Source organism: Bombina bombina, chromosome 5 (genome assembly GCF_027579735.1).
Source record: "Bombina bombina isolate aBomBom1 chromosome 5, aBomBom1.pri, whole genome shotgun sequence".
NCBI classification, from domain to species: Eukaryota; Metazoa; Chordata; class Amphibia; order Anura; family Bombinatoridae; genus Bombina; species Bombina bombina.
This window is the reverse complement of record NC_069503.1, coordinates 716478728-716502938: the sequence shown is the minus strand read 5'-3', so window position 1 is coordinate 716502938 and position 24211 is coordinate 716478728. Positions and strand designations below refer to the sequence as shown.

The following is a 24211-nucleotide window of genomic DNA, read 5'->3' as shown; positions in this document are numbered from 1 at the left end:
TTCAGCAAAGAATACCAAGAGAAAAAAAGCAAATTTATTGATAAAAGTAAATTGGAAAGTTGTTTAAAATTGCAAAAAAAAAATGGTCTAGAGCATTTTATTATTGCACTATTTCTTGAGTCTCTCTCTGGTTATAAGGCTGCCAAATACATGCCAAGCAATTTGTTCCAGCTTCATGGCTGCCGTTTTAAATCTGTACAATTTTGTTACATTCTAGCGTTCGTGCAAGCCACAAGGATTGCAACCACAGAAGCCTGGCTACATTTGCACCTATGTAAACAGGGCAAGTCTATTATGATTCCAGACAAGTCATTAACAATCACCAAACTAAATTGTGATGAGATTAACAGGCATTTACATAAAGCACTTTAAATATGCTGATACTGTCAGAGAATAACTAACTAAGCAAATCTTAATTTGTCTTAATTATAGCAGCCATAAAACATACACATCTAGTTTAATGCTGGGTTTAACAAATCCAGGGAGCCACAGCTCCTAAATTGTTAGTTCTGGCTCCTAATGTATTGGATCATTTTACATATATCATTATACAAATACCCTTGTCTGCATCTTAACATGTGTGTAGAAATTAAAATAAAAACATGTTCCATTATACATATGAATAATACTTTTTTTTTTTTTAAACAGATTTGTCATTTTAATGGCAAGTTAAAATTGTTTACATTTCTGATGGCTGCAACAGAAAATGTATGTTTGGGCACAGCCGCTTATGCAATAAACATGCTTAATGGCTAATAAAAACAACCCCTACTGCAGTACTGGTTGGAAGGGACAAGCTCCCAAAGTGTGACAAATTACTTTAAAGTGATAGTAAATGTGCGCATTATAGAACTAATTTAAATAAACGTTAGGTTTTTGTATAAAGGTTCATTGATAAACTTTTACTTTTTATACCAAACGCAAGTTATACATTAACCTCACATCCTTTCTTCTCGTACATCTGTACACCCTTCACTAGATTGCTTTTTTTTTTTCCAGGTTTTCATGCAGCAACAGCACTTTAAAAGAAAAATCTGAGTCTAGCTTTCGCTTGGCGCATAAAAAGTAATAGTTTATCAATGAATTTTATACTAAAAGCTAAGGTTTATTTCAATCATTAGTTCTACAATGCACACATTTACTGTCACTTTAACTGAGCACTCAGGCTTAAAGGGACACTGAACCCAATTTTTTCTTTCGTGATTCAGATAAACATGGAATTTTAAGCAACTTTCTAATTTACTCCTATTATCAAATTTTCTTTATTCTCTTGGTATCTTTATTTGAAATGCAAGAATGTAAGTTTAGATGCCGGCCCATTTTTGGTGAACAACCTAGGTTGTCCTTGCAGATTGGTGGATAAATTAATCCACCAATCAAAAACTGCTGTCTTGAGTTTTGAAACAAGAAAAAAGCTTAGATGCCTTCTTTTTCAAATAAAGATAGCAAGAGAACGAAGAAACATTGATAATAGGAGTAAATTAGAAAGTTACTTAAAAATTAATGCTCTATCTGAATCACAAGAGAAAAAAATTGGGTTCAGCGTCCGTTTAATGAGGCTTTCCCTCAGCTGTGGAAGCTGTACTGCTGGCTAATCAAATTGCTTTTTACTTCCTTTTTTTCAAGCATATGTATTTTTATTATCCTTAAATACTTCATAAGTACAAGTGAACTTTTCTAGTTCAATGTCCATGTAATCAATCACCTCTGGGTTCTTTCAACATGTTTTCTAATTCTCATTTTTACTACCTACTAAAAATAAGTAAAACATCCTATTATATAAAATGATTTTAATATACTGTATTTACCAGTGACTTTGAGACACCTATTTGCAATGGTAAAATAAATTGGCACAATTACTAATATCTATAAAGTACAATTTTATAAAACATATATAATATGAAATTATTTGAGAATGTTGTCTGCAGATAATGAAAGGGTACATTATGCCCCAAATATTTATATCACATAAATGAAAGTATAGTAATCAAATTAGTTTTTTGGGGTTTTTTTTAAAGTGTAAAAGAAAAATTGAAAGTAATAAAAAACACAAGGTTGAACAAACAGTGATACTTAGCTATCAACTGCTCATTGGGTGTCAAAAGACAAACTCCACAACTGATATATCCTACAAGACTGGGATATACCTACACATTTAATTATTAATATTATCATCATTTTTGGCACCGGAACATGCATGAGCATTCATTACAATTATAGTAATATATTTTGAAATGCCCACTTTTAGACTGAATAAAAAAAAAGTCCCTTTAAGTGTCTAACTGTTAATGAGCATGACTAGATACCTATTTAAAAAGGTATACATCAGGTGAAGCTGTTTGAAGGGACAGTCAAGTCCAAAAAAAAACTTTAATGATTTAAATAGGGAATGTAATTTTAAACAACTTTCCAATTTAATTTTATCCCCAATTTTGCTTTGTTCTCTTGCTATTCTTAGTTGAAAGCTAAACCTAGGAGGTTCATATGCTAATTTATTAGACCTTGAAGTTTGCCTAATCTGAATGCATTTTGACCACTAGAGGGCATTAGTTCATGTGTTTCATATAGATAACATTGAGCTCATGCATGTGACGTTACCCTGGAGATGGCACGAATTGGCTAAAATGCAACCCTGTACGTTGTTGGTCTTTGAAAGCGGTGGAAGCGTTCCTGATCACTTCCAGCCGCTTTCATGTTATTGCAGTGATGCCTTGGTATCGATACATCCTGCAACAACATTTCTGAGCCATCCGAAGTAGAGAGAGCAACTCTGTGGCCCTCTCTGCATCGGCCATCGATCGTTGGTGGGTGGGAGCCGTTGTGGGAGGCTGGTGGGCGGCCATCGATGGTAGGCTGCAAGTCAGAGAGAGGCGGGATCTTTACCGGGACCGCGCACGGATGCGGGTGGGAAGCTACACTATGGAACAAAAAATATATATATTTCATACGGTGGGGGAAAGGACAGGGTAGGGTGGGAATTTTTGCCTAAGGGATCTGGGAGGGGGTGGGGGGTTTGGATATTGAGGGGGGGCAGCTAAACTACAGAATTTTTTAAATTTATATAAATAAATAGTATGTTTATGGAAGACTGGGTACTGGCAGACAGCTGCCAGTACCCAAGAGGATGCACAATAAGATAGAGGGGGAGGGTTAGAGAGCCGTTTGGGGGGGGGGGGGGATCCTACACAGCAGAATTATGTTTTTTGTTTTTTAACCCCTTCACTGCTAGACATAATACACATGTGATGCGCAGCGGCATTTAGCGGCCTAATTACCAAAAAGCAACGTCAAAGCCATATATTTCTGAACAAAGGGGATCCCATAGAAGCATTTACAACCATTTGTGCCATTATTGCACAAGCTGTTTGTAAATAATTTCAGGGAGAAACCTAAAATTGTGAAAAATGTAACTTTTTTTTTTATTTGATCACATTTGGCGGTGAAATGGTGGCATGAAATATACCAAAATGGGCCTAGATCAATACTTTGGGTTGTCTACTACACTACAGCTAAAATTAACCCTACAAGCTCCCTAATTAACCCCTTCATTGCTGGGCATAATACACGTGTGGTGCGTAGCGTTTTTCCAATTACCAAAAAGCAACGTCAAAGCCATATAAGTCTGCTATTTCTGAACAAAGGGGATCCCAGAGAAGCATTTACAATCATTTGTGCCATAATTGCAGAAGCGGTTTGTAAATAATTTCAGTGAGAAACCTAAAGTTTGTCAAACAAATTGTGAAAAAGTTTTTTTTATTTGATCGCATTTGGAGGTGAAATGGTGGCATGAAATATACCAAAATGGGCCTAGATCAATGTCTTCTAAAAAAAAATATATACATGTCAAGGGATATTTAGGGATTCCTGACAGATATCAGTGTTCTAATGTAACTAGCGCTAATTTTGAAAAAAAAAAAAGTGGTTTGGAAATAGTAAAGTGCTACTTGTATTTATTGCCCTATAACTTGCAAAAAAAGCAAAAGAACATGTAAACATTGGGTATTTCTAAATTCAGGACAAAATTTAGACACTATTTAGCATGGTTTTTTTTGGTGGTTGTAGATGTGTAACAGATTTTGGGGGTCAAAGTTAGAAAAAATGTGTTTTTTTCCATTTTTCCATATATTTTATAAAAAATGTTTACAGTAAATTATAAGATATGATGAAAATAATGGTATCTTTAGAAAGTTCATTTAATGGCGAGAAAAAAAAGGTATATATTATGTGTGGGTACAGTAAATGAGTAAGAGGAAAATTACAGTTAAACACAAACACCGAAAAAATTTAAAAATAGCCTTGGTCCCAAACAGTCAGAAAATGGAAGTGTGCTGTGGTCCTTAAGAGGTTAAACAACATAAATTATGGTGTTAACTGTCCCTTTAAGCTCAGTGTCACAGCATATTAGTTGCAGAGAATCCTCCAGCACCCTAATTAAAGGGTTACTAAACCCACATTTTTTCAATTAGGTTCAGCACCCTGGATAGCGCTTGCTTGGTGCTAAATGTAGCCACCAATAAGCAAGCATAACCCAGGTTCTGAACAAAACATGGGCCAGCTCCTAAGCTTTACATTCCTGCTTTTTACGTAAAAATACCAAGAAAACAAAGAAAATGTGATAATAGGAGTAAATTAGAAAGTTGCTTAAAATTGCACCCTCTGTCTGAATAATTATAGAATATAATTGGGTTTAGTATCCCTTTAAAGCAATACTGTTTTACATAGGGCACTGAAATACAGCAGATTGCTGAAATGAGCATGGTGCAAATACAAACTGGAAATACAGAATGCATAGTGGTACATAGTAGATAGATTATACATGATAGATGATAAAATACATTATGCACATGCAGCAAAGCAAATTTATATGACACTGAGCCAAAGGCTTGGATGACTACAAAACAACAAAATCATATATGAATATCAGGTCCATTTAAAAGGACAGTAAAATGAAACTTTCATGATTCAAATAGAGCAGGGGTCATCAATAGTGGACCTCCAGGGGTTTTGGAAATACATTTCCCATTCCACAAGCATTTCAGCTGGCTGAGCATCATGGGAAATGTAGTTCCAAAACCTCTGGAGGACCACAATTGTTGACCCCTGACATAGAGCAAACAATTTAAACCTGACCAATTTACTTATATTATCTAGTTTGCTTTCTTCACTTGGTATCCTTTGTTGAAAAGAATACCTAAGTAGGCTCAGCTCAAGAGCAGCAATGCACTACTGGCAGCTAGCTGCTGATTGGTAGCCGTCTCTTGTCATTGGCTAACCTGATGTGTTCATCTAGCTCCCAGTAGTGCATTGCTGCGCCTTCAAAGGATACCAAGAGAATTACAAAGGGACAGTAAACACCTTGAGATTTGTATATAAAATGTTAGTTATGCATAATGAAACAACTTTTCATGTAATTTAGCTCTGAAAATTGTGGATTTTCTCTTTCTCAGAACTTTAAAAGAACCCTTACTCAAGGCTAACCCAGCTGCATATCTTTCCCTAATTGGTTTTAGCTGATAACAACTGAAAAACAATTTAGTTTATACCAACATTATGACCGTTGCTAGTTTTGTTGTCTGCAAACTAAAGCCCAGATTCACTCCTCCAAATAAGGCAAATGGTAGGTGGAGTTTAAATATTGATAAATAATTGCAGTAAAAAGGGTGTTATTTCTATTGTGTTGCTATAGAATAACATGAAAACCAAGTCTAAATGTTTTTAAAACAAATTCTATTGTTATTACAAGTTTATTGTCCCTTTAAACAAATTTGATAATAGAAGTAAATCAGCAAATTGTTTTAAATTGTATGCTCTATTTGAATCATAAAAGACAAAAAAATGGTTTCATGTCCCTTGATTTTGTGCTTCTCACATGCTCCCAAAAGAGGCTTAAAGGGACATGAAACCCAAAAATTCTCTCATGATTCAGATAGATAACATTTTAAACAACTTTCTAATTTACTTCTATTATCTAATTTCTTTCATTCTCTTGGTATCATTTGTTGAAGGAGCAGCAATGACCTACTGGTTTCTAACTGAACACATGGGTGAGCCAATGACAATCAGTATATATATGCAGCTACCAATCAGCATATAGAACCTAGGTTCTTTGCTGCTCCTGAGCTTACCTAGTTAAACCTTTCAGCAAAGGATAACAAGAGAAGGACGCAAATTAAATAGAAGTAAATTGGAAAGTTGCTCAAAATTTCATGTCCTTTTAAAGGGACACTGAACCCACATTTTTTCTTTCGTGATTCAGATAGAGCATGCAATTTTAAACAAATTTCTAATTTACTCCTATTATCAATTTTTCTTTGTTCTCTTGCTATCTTTATTTGAAAAAGAAGGCATCAAAGCTATTTTTTGGTTCAGAACCATGGAAAGCACTTGTTTATTGGTAAGGGAATTTACCCACCAATCAGCAAGAACAACACAGTGTGTTCACCAAAAATGGGCCGGCATCTAAACTTACATTCTTGCATTTCAAATAAAGATACCAAGAGAATGAAAATAATTTGATAATAGGAGTAAATTAGAAAGTTGCTTAAAATTGCATGCTCTATCTGAATCATGATAGAAAAAAAATTGGGTTCAGTGTCCCTTTAAGTCCGTTTTCAAAATGCTGCAAATTAAATAGATGGTTTAGACAGATTGCAACATTTTGAAATCGTAGATTACATAATGTGCTTGTCCCATGCAGCATTGAAGGGCCAAGAAGCATTTTTTTTTTTTAAATTGCATTTATTATTGTTTTATTTTTTTTACACAAAAGCAAGAGGTGTGTTGCTTTAAAATGGCCATTATTTCTTGTCACAAATATGTAAGGAAAAAAATTTAAATTTGGCCATGAAGTGCGTACAGTGTATTTACTATAGCAGTTAGAAATACAAAGAGAAGAATTTAGAATAGGAAATTCTAAGGCTCTGATATTCAAAGATTGTAGTTCAGATTTCACAAAGCTGAACTCACTGAATTTTCAAAAAAAAAAAAAAATAGCAGAACTCTCCAGCACAGCAAGTTCTTTCTCATTATCCAGTCCAGTGCAATACATCACTGCATGGCATGAGAGTTTTGTTATACTTTGCATTGAAGCTTTGCATTTTCTCATTTGTAATTTAAGCGATTGTAAAGTTTAATGAATAAGTGCCCGGTATCTAAAAATAATCTTAAAAACGGGGTCACTTTCATTCATTAAACTTTACAAAAAGAAGTTTCTTTTTTAAAATACTTAACTTTGCGTTATGGTAAGCAGAACACCTCCTCTGCCCGCAGCGCCTGCTTTCATTAGCATATCGATGACTATCCTGCTTCCTCCAATCGTTGTGTGCTTCCTTTGGCATCTAGCTCGTGTGGCAACGCAACGATTGGAGAAAGCCGGATCATTATCGATATGCTAATGAAAGCAGGAGCTGCAGGTGGAGGATCGGCATTTAGCTTAACATAACACAAAGGTATTTTAAAAAAGAAGCGTCTTTGTAAAGTTTAATGAATGAAAGTGCTACTGTTTTTAAGATTATTTTTAGATACCGGGCACTTATTCATTAAACTTTACCATCACTTCAATACATTTAAATTTTGATCTAGCAGTGATTTTACACATTGTGATTATTCTTTGAAAGTTTCTGTGTTACTTTAATAACTTGGGCTCATGCTTTGTATAAAATAACATTGCACTTTGTATTTTCTCCATTGTAAACTGACAGTTTCAAAAAGTGGGAGAGACAGGGAAGCTCCCTGGGCTGAACAGGGGAGTTCCCAGGGTATGTCTGAAGCTCTCACAAGTCTTGTGAAATTTCCGTAAGCATTTTAAACAAGCTGGTCTCACTGGATTTGTCTCATCAGCTGTATGCAGGTGAAATTTGATCAATATTCACACTACACTATAAACTATATACTAAAATATAGTCAAAAGCAAGTTAACATTTCAGTTTAATTTGGAATTGATGCAAACTGAGCCTTTATATCAGCCTTAGGGATTCTCCAGTTACATTCTCTCTCCCATGTGAAATTTTCTATCCCAGAGAGCTTCATTACTTTCTATGGAAGGCATCTCTCATCTCTCTGTGATTTCCAGGTTTCTCCCCATTTCTTAGAAAATTCAGTGTGTTCTGCCCCTGTGAAGTAAGCACTATATTCTCTCTCCAAACTAGAGAATGTTTTATTATCTGGTCAATAGAAAGTAATGACCCTCTGGGAAACTGAAGACATGCAAAGTACAATCTAAGTTATAAAAGATACTATATATATATATATATATATATATATATATATATATATATATATATATATATATATATATATATATATATATATATATATATATATATATATATATATAGTATCTTTTATAACTTAGATTGTACTTTGCATGTCTTCAGTTTCCCAGAGGGTCATTACTTTCTATTGACCAGATAATAAAACATTCTCTAGTTTGGAGAGAGAATATAGTGCTTACTTCACAGGGGCAGAACACACTGAATTTTCTAAGAAATGGGGAGAAACCTGGAAATCACAGAGAGATGAGAGATGCCTTCCATAGAAAGTAATGAAGCTCTCTGGGAGCTTCATATACATATACACACACACACACACACACATACATACATATATATATATATATACACATATATACATATATATATATACACATATATACACACACACACACACACACACCAGATCTTATGGTAAATCCTGCGAGTCACAGGCTTACGAGCCTGAATCAAGGTCTCAATGACCAACTCTGAAAATCCACGCTTAGATAAAACTAAGCGTTCAATCTCCAAGCAGTCAGCTTCAGAGAAACGAGATTTGGATGAAAGAAGGGACCCTGAAGTAGAAGGTCCTTCCTCAGAGGCAGTCTCCAAGGTGGAAAGGATGACATTTCCACTAGGTCTGCATACCAAATACTGCGAGGCCACACGGGGCTATGAGAATTACAGACGCCCTCTCCTGCTTGATTCGTGCAATGACTCTTGGAAGGAGAGAGAACGGAAACAGGTATGCTAGACTGATGTTCCAAGGAACTGTCAGACCTCTGTCAGAAAAATCTTCATTAAAAGGGAGTCTATTATGGACCCCAAAAATACGACCCTTGAAGCTGAAACCAGAGAACTTTTTTCCCGATTCACCTTCCATCCGTGGGATCGGAGAAAAGACAACAAGATCTCGTATGAGATTCTGCTTGCAGAAAAGATGGCGCCTGAACCAGAATGTCGTCCAAATAAGGTGCCACTGCAATGCCCCGAGATCGAAGCACAGCTAAAAGAGCCCCCAGAACCTTTTAAAAAAATCTGGGAGCTGTGGCAAGGCCGAATGGAAGGGCCACGAACTGGAAACGATTGGCCAAAAAGGCAAATCTCAGAAACTGGTGATGGTCCCTGTGAATGGGAACATGAAGGTATGCATCCTTTAGGTCTATGGTTGTCATGAACTGACCCTCTTGTACCAAGGGAAGAATGGAGCGTATAGTCTCCATCTTGAAGGATGGCACTCTGAGAAACTTGTTTAAACATTTTAGATCTAGGATTGGTAGAAAAGTTCCATACTTTTTGGTAACTACGAACAGATTAGAGTAAAATCCCAGACCCCTTTCCTGAAAGGGAACTGGAACTATTACCCCTAGGGTGGCAACGCCCTTGACACAATGTAAGAATGCCTCTCTTATCTGGTCTACAGATATTCTGGAGAGGCGAATCCTGCCTATGGGAGGAAAAGATTTGAAGTCTATTTTGTATCCCTGGGAGACAATGTCCACCGCCCAGGGATCCGGTACATCTATTATCCAAGCCTGGGAAAAAAAGAGTTTGCCCCCTACAAGATCCGCTCCCGAATTGGGGGCCAACCCTTCATGCTGACTTGGAATCAGCTGAAGGCTTTTTAGATTGCTTTCCCTTATTCTAGGACTGGTTGGGCTTCCAGGAAGGCTTGGCTTGATCTTGCTTGGAGGAAGGGGAGGAAGACTTGAATTTAAAGTTATAAAAGGAATAAAAATTACTCTGACGTCCCTTCTGCTTGTTCTTTTTATCTTGAGGAAGAAAATAACCCTTCTTTCAGTAATATCTGAGATAATTTCCGCCAAACCAGGTCCAAACAAGGCCTTACGCTTGTAAGGAATAGCCATGAGCTTAGATTTCGATGAAACATCAGCAGACCAGGACTTTAACCACAAGGCCCCTCGGGCTAGGACTGCAAAACCAGAAATTTTGGCTCCCAGTTTAATAACTTGTAAGAAAGCATCTGTAATGAAGGAATTGGCTAACTTGAAAGCCTTAATCCTGACCTGGGATCTCATCAAGAGGGGTATCCGTCTGAAGAGATTCAGACAACGCATCAAACCAGTAAGCCGCAGAGCTGGTAACAGTGGTGATGCACACCGCAGGATGCCATTGTAGACCCTGGTGGACATCTTTTTTAGCAAAGCCTCCAATTTTTTATCCATTGGATCTTTAAAAGAACAAAACTATCCTCTATGGGAATAGTAGTCCTCTTGGCTAAAGTGGAGATCACTCCTTCTACCTTAGGAACCGTCTGCCACGAATCCTTAATAGAATCCGCTATAGGAAACATCATCTTAAAAATAGGAGATGGAGAAAAGAGAATACCAGATCTTTCCCATTCTCGAGCAATAATCTCCGCAGCACAGTCAGGAACCGGAAAAAACCTCCGCCTCGGAGGGAACATCAAAGAATTTGTTCAATTTACTAGACTTTTTAAGGTTGACTACAATAGTTGTGTCAAAGTCGTCCAAAGTAGCCAAAAACTCCTTAAGTAATAAGCAAAGGTGTTCTAGCTTAAATCTGAAGGATACCACTTTAGCATCAGAAGAAGGAATTACACTGTCTGAGTCTGAGATTTCCCGCTCAGATGCTACCGACATGTTTTCTTCCTCAGGCTTATGGGAAGGGACACTCTGGATAGCCAGAACTTGATCAGAAACCTTACTAACGGTTTCCTTAAAATGTCCTTTTACGTCTTCTCTGCAACATGGGGAATGCTGAAAAGGCCTCAGATACAGCAAGGGATACCTGGGAAGCAATGTCTTGTAGAGAAAATCCTAAAGGATTGCAAGAGGAAACACAGGGCACAGTATGTGGAGACGCTTGAGGAGAAAGCTGCGGCATATCTGCAACAGGAGACACCTGAACAGCATTTGCCTGGGATAATGGTGGCTCATGGTCAAATATTTTATCTCTATAACTTAAAGTTCTCTCAATGCTTGAGGAACAAAAAGGAACTGGAGGTTCCACCTGAGTATCAAAACATAACTGACAAGCAGAAAATTGGCCTGGGATAATGGCTTGAAAAGCCTCTTGATCCATCTTCTGTAATAAATAAGGATAAATAAACCTCAGGCTACCTATACACCTCAGTAGCTTTACTGAGGTGCCTACCTGTCCTGCAGCTCACAGAGTGACTTTCTTTACAGAAGAAACAATCCCCTTTTCAAATACAGAGTGGTTATAGAGCCCTAAATGCCAAAAAAACGGCAGTAATCTCCAAAAAAAGTATAAAAACTACTAAAACACACTGAGCCACCATAAATCACCTCACAGTCTCATTGCCCAAACTGCCTAAAAGAAACCCCAAACATAGAGGTTTAATAAAGTCCCATATTAAATAAGACAGCTTTTACAAGTGCCGGCAATCTCCTTGCAAAAGAAAATTAAAATAGCACTTACCTAAAAGTGATGTCCGGCAGCAGGACAGCTCACCTGGTTTGAGAGGGTGCAGCACCTCACATGGACCTGTGAAGAGAGAAAAACTGAGTAAACCTACTTAGGTTTTCTAGTTAGCAGCAAAACGCAGTGAGGATTGTACCTTACAAGTTCTCAAGTGCTCAAAAGCCACCACTGCCCTACTGAAGAGACTGCTGTGGACTAGGCTAGACCCCAGAAAGGAACAGAGTAAGCTTACTCTGCTAAAAAAATAATAAAATCTTGAAGAAAACTTCTCATCAGACACCTAAACTTCACCTCCTCCTTGCACTACAGGCAAAGAGAATGACTGGGGGATTGTGGGTAGGGGAGTGATATTTAACAGCTTTGCTGTGGTGCTCTTTGCCTCCTCCTGCTGGCCAGGTGTGATATTCCCAACAGTAATTGATGATGATCCGTGGACTCACATGAGATATATCTCTATCTATATCTCTATATATCTATCTATATCTCTATATATCTATCTATAACTCTATCTATCTATATCTCTATATCTGTGAAGGCCTAATCAGAATTTGAAAAATCTAAATCCTAAATACACTCCTATATACAAAATAAAATACAAAATATAAAGTGCAAAGTTTAAATGTAATTAAATGTAATCTGAAATGTAAATTTAAATAAAATAGAAAAGCATAGAAAGTGTAAATGCAGCAGAACTGTCATGTCATGCAGTGCTATATTGCACTGGGCTGGTCTCTCCTCATACAGAAATGCAAGAAACACCCCTTGGAGAAGCAAAGCAAAATCTGTCTTTCGAATATTTCACTAGAGATCTCATAGTGCTAGAGGATCATTTTAGAATATCTCACCTGAGCAGAGAGGTTTTGAATATCAGGGCCTAAGAAAGACCAGAGAGAACAGACAGAACAGAGAGTAAGGTGCTGCAGTGGTTAAAGCAGGAAAGGGTGAATGACTAAGTAATGTGCACATCCTGGGTACTGCAAAAAAACACACACAAAAAACAAACAAGCACAAGTATAGTTTTAAAGAGAAATACAAAAAGGAAATACTCTGTCTTACAGCACTTATTATGGCACAGTCACTAGCATATAACCGTGTTTAACAAAATCTGCTCCAGTGAAGCAATTCATTACTGGGTCCTAGTTGAACACATCTGGTAAACCAATGAGAAGATACATAAGTGTAGCTCTTAGTAGTGCATTGCTGCTTATGAGACTACCTAGGTATGCTTTGCAACAAAGGATACCAAAGAAGAAAGCACATTTTGAAAATAGAAGCATATTTTCTGAATCAGGAAAGGTTAATTCTGGAGGTTCAGTTCCTTTTTTAATGGAAAGGAATTAATGCTAGAAGCAATCGTTTAAAAGTTTACTACACAACAGCAGCATGTGTATTCTACTGGGTAAGTTTAAATTGCACTAAATATCAGCATAAACAAATAACATAACTGACAATTTAAATAAAAATTAACTGCTTCTTATATGCTAAATTAGCAAGTTTATTGAAAGTCTACCCAGTGATAGATGACCACACAGCATTAGCTAACAAACACTGCGGTGCAACTTATATATACACGTATCTACCAGAAAGCAGGAACTGTGTAATATTGCACAATAAAACAAAAGTACAACGCTATAATGTTACCATAAAAATAGTCACTGGTTTACAGAGGAGAAAAAAAATTACCAAGCCAATAAAAAGTCAGGTATTTTATTTGATCTCATAATTTGCCAAAATAAACAACATTACATGCGTATTTCACATAAAAAAAACACAAGCATAGAGATGCAAACACAAAACCACCAATCTGCATGCCAGGAGATGTAATATAAACACAAAATGCTTGTAATGAAAATGACTTTGTCTCCGACATCCTGTGTTCATAAGTCTGTCATAAACCAGGAACCAAAATATCGGTCCATCTGTTTAAAAGCAGCTGCCTGTTTCCAGAAAATGTTCAGACCGAGACACAAACATGTGAAGCAGAATCTTCCCTAATTAAAGGAAAAAGATTGAAAGGACGTAATGTTCTGAGGCTTTGTATTGGATTTTAAAAAAAAAATTACTTCCAATGTTGTACTTTAACAATCTGGTTAACTTCATGAGGGCCAAAAAAAGAAGTTAGAAAAAAAACAAACAAAAAACACACAACTGTGAAAGCTGATCTTAATCAATCTAAAAGGTAAAACACAGTTGAAAACACACAGAAAAAAACAACAACAATGCATTAAGGGGCTGAACCCCTCATGATAGATATTAACATTAAAAGGATAGAATGGTCAAAAATGAAATGTGCATAAATGCATTTCAATTTTAAAAAGAAGCATTTTTAAATATACCCCCCATAAATAAAAATGCTTCTGGTAAAAGTCATTACTGTTTTTCTGTGGCATATGCACATATCCTATGAGGGCCGTGCACAAGTATTCAAGCTCAGAGAGCTGGCAAGAAGACACCAGTGGCTTTCGGAGAAAGTGTAGTGTTTGAATACTGGTGCACTGGCAGTTTTGCTAATAGAAGTATATTGCAACATTGCCTTTATTTCACACTGAAATGCACACATGCACATTCATTTTGACCTATTTTCCCCTTTAATGTATGTTGAAACCTGATATTTAAGAAGTTGGACACTTAATAAATTCAGAGACACACAGATACATTTGATCAAAAGTTTAGGTCTCCTATTTAGTACCATTTTTGGTTACATTTAGGAGGAAATATAATGTACTAAAATAAAAAAGTAGGCTATAATAATACCTGCATATTTATATAAAAATGCAGGACTGGAAAATATCTCTATAGTTTTGCTGATAGAAAAATAAAAGTTATATAAGTTACTATTTTGCTAAATATTACAAGCAGTTAAAACCCCATTTATTACTCTTGCGAGCTAACTTCTTGGTTTCCACTAGCACATAAACCAAGTCATTTAACCATTGATTGCCAATAACAAATAACACTTGTTGAATCCACCACAATTCCCACATCAAACATGATTTAACCCCCTAATTGCCCATAAAACATGCTGTAATGATTTGAATGTCCAGATCCACGTGGATAATCAACATACAGCGGTTATTAATGCCCTGGAATGCTCCTTTTATTTTATTATAGGGGACAGTTAGCCATGTGGTAACACCTCTACTTCTGTCAGTGACAGCTTTGGTGAGGAGAGAGAAGATAGGAGAAAGAATGCATGGAGTCAGGCAGCCATGTGACAGTGACATGCATCTAAGCTGGTGCACATCACAAAAGGGAAGATACAGGCAGCCACGTGACAGTGACATGCATCTAAGCTGGTGCACATCACAAAAGGGAAGATACAGGCAGCCACGTGACAGTGACATGCATCTAAGCTGGTGCACATCACAAAAGGGAAGATACAGGCAGCCACGTGACAGTGACATGCATCTAAGCTGATGCACATCACAAAAGGGAAGATACAGGCAGCCACGTGACAGTGACATGCATCTAAGCTGGTGCACATCACAAAAGGGAAGATACAGGCAGCCACGTGACAGTGACATGCATCTAAGCTGGTGCACATCACAAAAGGGAAGATACAGGCAGCCACGTGACAGTGACATGCATCTAAGCTGATGCACAGCACAAAAGGGAAGATGCAGGCAGTCACGTGACAGTGACATGCATCTAAGCTGATGCACATCACAAAAGGGAAGATACAGGCAGCCACGTGACAGTGACATGCATCTAATCACAAAAGGGAAGATACAGGCAGCCACGTGACAGTGACATGCATCTAAGCTGATGCACATCAAAAAAGGGAAGATAACTCCATCCAAAAAAATAAAACTAAAAGGGAAGCTGCATCCAGGTGAATTATTTTGTCCTCACGCTGCCAACATTCCATTCTATTGGCTGATTTGAATAGCCAATAGAATTTCACTTGCTCTCATCCTATTGGCTGATGTGAACAGCCAATAGGATTTGAGTAGCTCTAATCCTATTGGTTGATTTGAATTGTTAGAATCAAATTAGCCAATAGGAATTCAAGGGACACCATCTTTAATTGCATACCTTGAATTCATTATTCAGTGTACAGCGGAGATCGTACGAGGATCCTCCTCCATGGCTCCGCGGTCGCCGGTCTTCAGTTCCAGGGTCGCCGGTCTTCAGCTCCGCTCAGGATGTTCCTGGAAGAAGAAGAGGTCGCGCTTGGAAGAAGACTTCACCGCCTGGAACAGGACCTTTTCCGCTGGACTTCAGGAACGGTGAGTAGCAACCTGGGGGTTACACTTAGGTTTTGGGGTTTTTTTAAGTTTTTTTTGGGGGGGTTGTTTTATTTAATTAGGGATGGGCAGTAAAAGAGCTAAATGCACAAACAAATGCCCTTTTTATGGCAATGGGTATGTTTTTTTTTTAGGGTTAGGTTCTTTTATTTTGGGGGGTGGGAGGTTTTACTGTTAGGTGGGACTTTCTTTTTTTGTAAGAGTCGATTATCTTGGGGTAATGCCCTGCAAAAAGCCCTTTTAAGGGCTACTTGTAGTTTATTCTTAGAGTAGGGGTGTTTTTATTTTGGGGGGGCTTTTTTATTTTCATAGGGATTAGGTTTAATTTTGTTAAATTTGGTAATTTGATTTTTTTATTTTCTGTAATGTTAGCCTTTTTTATTTTTTTGTAACTTTAAAATGTATTAGTTTAGGTAATTTAGGTTAATTTTAGGGTGTGTTAGGTTAGAGAAGAAATTTTGTATTTATTTAGGACAGTAGTTTGTCCAAATAGAGTATGGCTATATCTGTAGTTTATTATATAGAAAATATTTTTGATATATTCAAGACCGTAGTCCATTATATTTATAGTATTGCTACACCTGTAGCTTAAATATTTATATAAAAGAAGAGTTACAAAATAGGTAGTTTCTACATCTGTAGTTTAAAAAATAATTAGACTGCCCTCTGGGCAGGCTTATCAACTAGTCATATAATAAAATTACCATCTGCAAATTAACCCCTTTTAAATGTTTTTTTAGCATTTCCCTGTATTTCTATTCCAAAATAGTATTGCTGCCAAACTCATTGTTATGTTCATTTTGCAAGCCCATTAATGGTGTTATACCTGAGTAGAACTATCATGGTGCCAAACATGTACAGTTTGTCACCTTCCACGACCAGTATGTAATAATCAAAGATGGTGAACATGCCAGTTTCCGTGTGCATGCGTTGGGTCATAAAGATTACTGCGCATGCAATGTGTATAATTGATATTATCATTAGACTCTGCCTACTGCTGCAGGATTGGAGGAAGAACTATTGTGAACTCAGGGAAAAGTTCTGCCAACATTTCCGGGCTGTCAATGCTGCAGATTTTTGGATACAAAATTATATTACTTTTTTGTTCAAGAAAAGCTTCTAAATATGTAAAATTAAAGGGACAGTCAAGTCCAAAAAAAACTTTCATGATTCAAATAGGGCATGTAATTTTAAACAACTTTCCAATTTACTTTTATCACCAATTTTGCTTTGTTCTCTTGGTATTCTTAGTTGAAAGCTAAACCTAGGAGGTTCATATGCTAATTTCTTAGACCTTGAAGGACGCCTCTAATCTAAATGCATTTTGATAGTTTTTCACCACTAGAGGGCATTAGTTCAAGTGTTTCAAATAGATAACATTGAGCTCATGCATGTGAAATTACCATGGAGACAGCTCTGATTGGGTAAACTGCAAGTCTGTCAAAAGAACTGAAAATTGATGTGATTTTAAATGTTAAAATCAGAATAAATTTGAGTTGTATTCACTGTATGCTCCCTATTAACTTTCCTTTTCAGCGAACTCATTACTTTCTATTGGAGACATTTTGCCACTACCAGGTACAACCCATTTTTCATTGAATTCCCTAATTGCAGCCCCTGTAAGTGTCAGTGTGTTTTTTTTCACATATGACACAGCAAAGATTTAATAAAATGGGGACCCAGTGAGTACTCTGTCCCTAGTACGCATGTCTTCTTATTTTCAATACCAGCATAAATTTAAATTGATTTAACAAATACAATAAAAATAATTTTGCTTTTAAAAAAATAGTTACAAATAATTATAATCAGGCACATGAAAAAGCAGTGGTTGAATAGAATATCCCTTTAAGATAAAATTATAATTAGTATTATTTCACCATGCTATTCAAAGCATTGGCTTTAGCATCTATAGAGATTCCATTTTTCTCTCTTTTTAAATCAGTCAATCCAAGAAATGTTGCTTGAGTAGACAGATATAAACATTTATCGCAGAAGTGTCTCCATTATCTTTATCTGTCACAGCATAAAACATATATACTGCACAGACTAAAACAAAGTTATTTGGCTTGGTTTAAGAAAACAATGAAATCGCATGTTATAGAGAAAAAAAAAAGTCCTATTACAGTCTACCGATTACAATTTATGCATTAACATATATGCTATTTAATAACTTAAAAAAGGAGTGTACTCTAAAATGTTTTGAAAGGGACAACATTTTTAAAGCTTAAATAAATCAATCATCATTCAGAACACAGATTAAACTTCTATTATCAAATTTACTTTTCTTTCTTGGTATCCTTTGTAGAAAAGCATATATACATATGCTCAGCAGCAGCAATGCAAGGATCAATTAGCTATTTGCAAGCAATAGTAAAATATTAGAGCATTTTATATTTACGCTGTATGTCCTATAAGTTTTACTTCATGTTCACACTGTAGGTTTATCATCCCCTTCGCCTTCCTATGACTGCAGGATCTCGCAAGAGAACCTGCAGTCTGTATTTATGAAACAGCAGTCATCAGGCCGCTGCTTGCCTAACCTTTCACCACCTCTTAGGTGGAGAATTTGAATCTCCCCGGCCTTGTCCGACAGGGAAGATTGACAGCTCCTGCCAACGCGTGATTGGCTATGTGCGGGCAGGGGAATTCAGCCCGCCAGAGGCGAGCTAATGTGGACAGGGGTGCGTATGTGCTCCCCTGTCCACCACAGCTTGATCAAATCGACCCCATAGTCTATCTTCCTGCAAATAGGTTAGCATACGCTGTGAAATAAACTGATCAGAAACACTGATATAGAAGTTACTATAGAAGCATTAAAGGGACATTAAAACACTAAGTACATTTTATAACATAGTACTGAGGCTAACCTCCCTTCTAGTCATAGGTGCTGACATGAAGAAATCTACTTTTAACTGCATTCCGGTAATGCATTGTTTGCAGATGTGCAGTGGCTCTTTGAGATACATGCAGTGAAAATATAGGCTTGAAAATGGTGGCACCCATAATAGCGGGAAGTGCAGTCCCCTGAAAAGCCTTGAGTGTTGCTTACCTTACCTCCAATACTATAACCAATTAAGGGCAAATATAAATGGCAGGCAAAACAAATAATGAAAAGTACATTTTAAAGTTCTTTTTAACAGGACATAATTATACATTTTACGGATAAAAAAATCTTCCTATTATTGTCCCTTTAACAGTACTAAACTCATCAGCCTCGGTAGCAGGTACAGATAAGCCAGACTTAGAAAACAGAAACTGCAGCTGAGATGTGTAACGTTATTGCAGTTGGCTACAAAACCTTCTGAGACACCAACACAGCTGCAAGGTAGCCAAGATACTGGAAACTATTGTGTCCTGGAGATAGTGATATTATTCTACACCTCAGCTATGTATACAAGAAATGGAACATGCAGCACCTTTGTCTGCAGTGTTTACTTGCAAGTTGGTCTTCTGCTTAGCATTAGGAGAAACTGAAACTGTGGTAAACAGGGTTCAGCTGCAAGCGCTGCTTAAAATAATTTGCTGAGCGATATTAGCCCAAGCAATGTACAGTAAATGACGTGGCAGGACAATGGTGAAACAGCTGTAAAATGCTCTGACAAAATATGTGGCCCTCTGCCTACTTTCCTACCTCACAGTCTGATTTGTCCCCCCATTCCATTCAATCACCAGCTTTCTCCTTTATTCTCATCTCCTGCATCCTCTCCCACACCAGCTCTTATACTAACTCACTTTTCATTCTCTCTCTGTACATCTCTCACACAGAATCACCATGTAATCTAGCGGCTCATAATACTGCTATAGGCTCTTTTACAGGCCCTGCCAACCTTGTTGATGAAAAAAAATGAGATATTAGACTTATATTTTAACTGTATATAAAAGCAGATGGAGTTGCAATCACCCTTAAAAACATAGAATGCAAGGATTAGAATCCCCCTAAACAGCATTTTATAAATTACAACAGAAAAGTAAAATGAGCACTGTCAAATGAGATCATCTGCATAAAACACTCCTAATACAGCACTAGGAAACCAGATAAAAATACAATACAGAATTAAACAATGCCTGCATATGGCATACACTGTACTTAGTGCTGTGCTGCAGATACATTCATTCTGAGCACTCAGATGACTGCATAGATGGGTCCTGCTTTTTCACATCCCATCATCTCTCAGCTAGAATTCTATGGCACTTTCAGATGGAATTGAAATTTAGAGAAGTTCAAAATATATCATCCTATATGGATACCAAAAAATAAACATGTGTACCAATATGACATGCAGATAAGTCGCAACTGGAAAATGTCAATAGAGATAATCTCCAAAGTAATTCTGGACAAAGAACCATTAGACAAATGCCATTTTATTTTATACAATAAATAATACAGATCGCACTCGCCAGGTTTCAGACAAACTTCAGTATTTCTTTATTCTGGTGACGTTTCGAGGATAATCGTTGGTCTGAGAAAGGGGAGATTATCCTCAAAACGTCACCAGAATAAAGAAATACTGAAGTTTGTCTGAAACCCAGTGAGTGCGGTCTGTATACTTTCTATTTATCGCCCCTGTCTGCACCCTGGTTGTTGTCATTTTTAGTTAGTGAGAGTGCAGTTCCTAATATATATATACATACACATACACACACACACACACGTGAGAGCGAATCTGTTAAATTTCAGCTACATATTCTGTTACCGACACCTGATATGGAGAGGTGAGAGTGAAAATCCCTGCATACAAATGACACATACATACACACTAAAATTATATTATGTTCATTGAATATTTCTGATTGGTATCTTTTTCAGTCTGTGAATTCCTTAGTGACCCAAGATATCCTGACAACGTATACAGAATACACTGGCGTTTATTAGCCTGTATCAAATAACTATGCACAAATAAATAGTAATATAGCAGAGGAGGTTAAAGAAATAAAAGGCAGCATCCATTGAATTCATCCTTCACAGATTCTCTAAAGTCCTTGTATTTTAATAAATACATTTAAAAAAATACTGCAGTTTGAAAAGCATACTCATTAGACACAAGCAATTATAACTGAATTCTGCTTTTAGCCAACAAAAATATATCAGAGCCGTTTTAAATATGATCTATTTATTGGCAGCAGTTACCTCTTCAGTCACACAGTTGTACAGTTTTGTCACAAACAACCTTCTTGGAATAAACAGTGCCTTTGTCAACTCTCTATACAGACCATGATTATATATTTATTTATTTTTAAATTGTTTTTAAATCACCTCACGTGTCACTTCTCTACAATGATCGGCCCCCATTTGGCAAACCTTTCCCCAAAAATGTGACATCATTAATAATTCTGCAGCACTACCCTGAACCCTCGCTAGTTCTGCAATGCCCCTTTTTGATATCTGCTCCCCATAACTGTACAACATACACATCATTTGTATAGGGGCAGGATTACATTTTCTTCGCTTGCAGCATGAATCCGAGGTTTATGTTTATGTGATCATTTTAAATATAGCCCTCTATCATTAACAAAAACAAAATTAACACTTAACTGTAAATGGGAAACTGCCCAGTAGTGTTATAGGCCATGATCCAGTAGAGCTTTGCAAGGTTTCTAGAGAAATACATGAAGCTTTTTTTTTTCCCCTGGGAAACAAGAGGTGGGCCACATTCTGAGTATACAAGTCTATATAATACAAGTCTATATACTGTATCAATCAATGCTTTGTAAGTAATAACAGCATAACATCTTGAAACCATGTGATACTATGTATCTGCATTCCAAAACAAATAAGTCTTCACAACTAAAGCAAAACAACAAATACATCTTAAAGGGAAAAACCTGTGGTTATAGAGCCAAAACATGATTTTTTCATATAGTCTAGAACAGCAATTCTTAACCTCTTAAGGGCATATGACAGAATTTTTCCGTCATAAAACAATTGAGCAAACTGAAAGCTGTGTCCTTAAAGGGTTAACAAGGGTGACTAGTTACTCTTTGGTGATCAACCCCCAATGATGGGGATGCACAGGATTTTTGTTATGGCAGACAAAGATGCAAATCTATGCCTTGCTCTTAATCAGGTGTTTTTAGCAGATATTTGTGAAATATTACCTATACAGTTCTTAGTTCACAGTATTGACATTTCATTCTATCACTGGACTTTAAAGGAGTCACATGCATAAACAAAATTCTTAGATGTCACATGAGTACAGGAGGCGTTGCAAATGGTTGGAAACCGATTATTTTTTTAAAGAGGAATATATATATATAGATAGATAGATAGATAGATAGATAGATAGATAGATATTTCTATGCTTTTACTTTAGGTTACAGCAACTATTTATTAAAGGGACATTCTACTGTGAAAATAAAATGCTCAATATTATAAGATCTTTTTATTTTTAAACACATCTCCATCTTTTAGTATATGTTTAACTTTTTCAGTATTCTTATCCTCATTTAGTGTGGCACAGTAGCACAAAGTTCCCTGTGTATTTAACCCCTTATCAGAGGTTAAAAATAGTAAAAATACAGCTATTTGCTTAAAAAAAAAAAAAAGAGCATTTAAATATCTCTTTAAAAGGGACATAAAAACGTAATAGTATGCTGAGACGAAGTCCCTACATTCTACTGCAATGCATCTTGCAATACAAAGTTCAAAAAAAGCAGTAATGGCATTAAAAAAAATTAAAAAAATTAAAAAAGTTAAATAGTTAAACGTGTATGTAAAGTGCCATAGTTAAACGTGTATGTAAAGTGCCAATCTCAGATAATATTTAGCAGCTAGTTAGTATGTACATTAAATTGGTAAATCAGCTGCTAATAACCTTTTGTTTCTTTAAATGTTTTACAGCTAGTAAGTTCCAAGCCATACCAATATACCCTGGGAATATGTAATATCAATGACATCAATCAACACTGCCAATGACATCATGATGTCACAAAAATGTGTGGGACAAGATATATGAAATTTCCTGGATTAACACCTGTTTTTGCCTATTATATTTCCTTCTTTTAAAGATAATCATTTTAATTTCATATATGTACATGTTTTAGCATCACTATATTATTTGAAACAATATACAATATTAGTAAACCAGCTGCAGAAGGCCAATTTAAAATTGTAAATGTATATTTAGTAAAAGCTTAAAAGTGCAAATCAAATAAACATTGTAGCCACGTGATTTTGCAGGGTTTTTGTTTGTTTGTTTTTTATTTTGTTTTTTTTTAACAACTTTGACCATGCACACTGCATGTGAAGTGTACGTCTGTATGTTGCAAGTCCAATGAATGATGACGTTTATGCACTGTAAATGTTGTAAACCAATAAATGCAGTTCTATTACCATGTTTTAGTAAGTACAAGAAAACAGAACAGTATTCATTGTATATTGTCTGCAATATAGTTTGCATTCCTATCGTCAAGTAGCACTAAATTCAGCAATGACACAGTTAACTTGTCTTGCTTAGCTCAGCCTGGGGCTCCCAACAAGTGCTTCCTGATATGATCTGGTTGGGGATTTTCGGGTTGTTTCACAATATCCTTATGCAGAGAGAGCTCTGACCTCTTCTAACAAGGCGGCCCAGGGCTTTCTCATACACACACAGACACACAAGTTGTGTTCAGAAAGTTTACCAAAAACACACACTAAATGCAAATTGTTGTAAAACAAAAGCTCTGTTTGAAAATCCTACAAATTAACCTCTTGGCAGCTGAAGACGACGTATGGCAACGCAAACCTCTCGGGGTTAAAATGAGATAGCCGGTTTGCGTTATGATCTATTATTAACGAGCAAACAATGTACATGAAGGAGGGAGATGTTACCGTGCAGCAGCTGAGGCCGGGTCATCCCCCTGAATGTGAGTGTTATGGCTCCCTGGGTTGCCTTGCCACATCGTGTGAGAACAGCCCTCAGACGTAATGTGTGTGTGTCTCAGGCTCGGGAAACCTAGGAATCCACCCCCGCCATCTCGCCATAGCAACAGCAGCTACACTGGGGCCACCCCTGCCTGACGCAAGCAGCATAACATGGCAGGCTGCCAGCAGGACGCAAATGTCAGCAGTCAAAACAAGTTCCCCTTCCCCACCCTCTCTCTGCAGTCTTCCTCCCTGACACTTAACTCTTCGCACCAGAGATACGCTCTTGAAAGACTTTTCAGCAATGGCAATATTAGGGGAGGAGGAGCTGCAGGCAGCATGTGAAAGTCAAAAACAATGTTTCAGCAAATAAAACGAATTGCTGAAAGTTTACAATATATTTCTGTACATCAGGAAATTATTAATATACAGTACTTTAT

The 24211-nt window shown here is 36.7% G+C and overlaps 1 protein-coding gene across 1 annotated transcript in view; it reads right to left on the bottom strand.

Moving 5' to 3' along the window:
- HIVEP1 (HIVEP zinc finger 1) overlaps positions 1-23858 on the bottom strand; it is a 445290-nt gene extending 421432 nt beyond the window's left edge. The window contains exon 1 of the mRNA XM_053714746.1: positions 23739-23858. Coding sequence (XP_053570721.1) covers positions 23739-23763 — 25 coding nt within the window. The 5' untranslated portion in view covers positions 23764-23858. The remainder of the gene's footprint in view (positions 1-23738) is intronic.
- Positions 23859-24211: the final 353 nt, after the last annotated feature.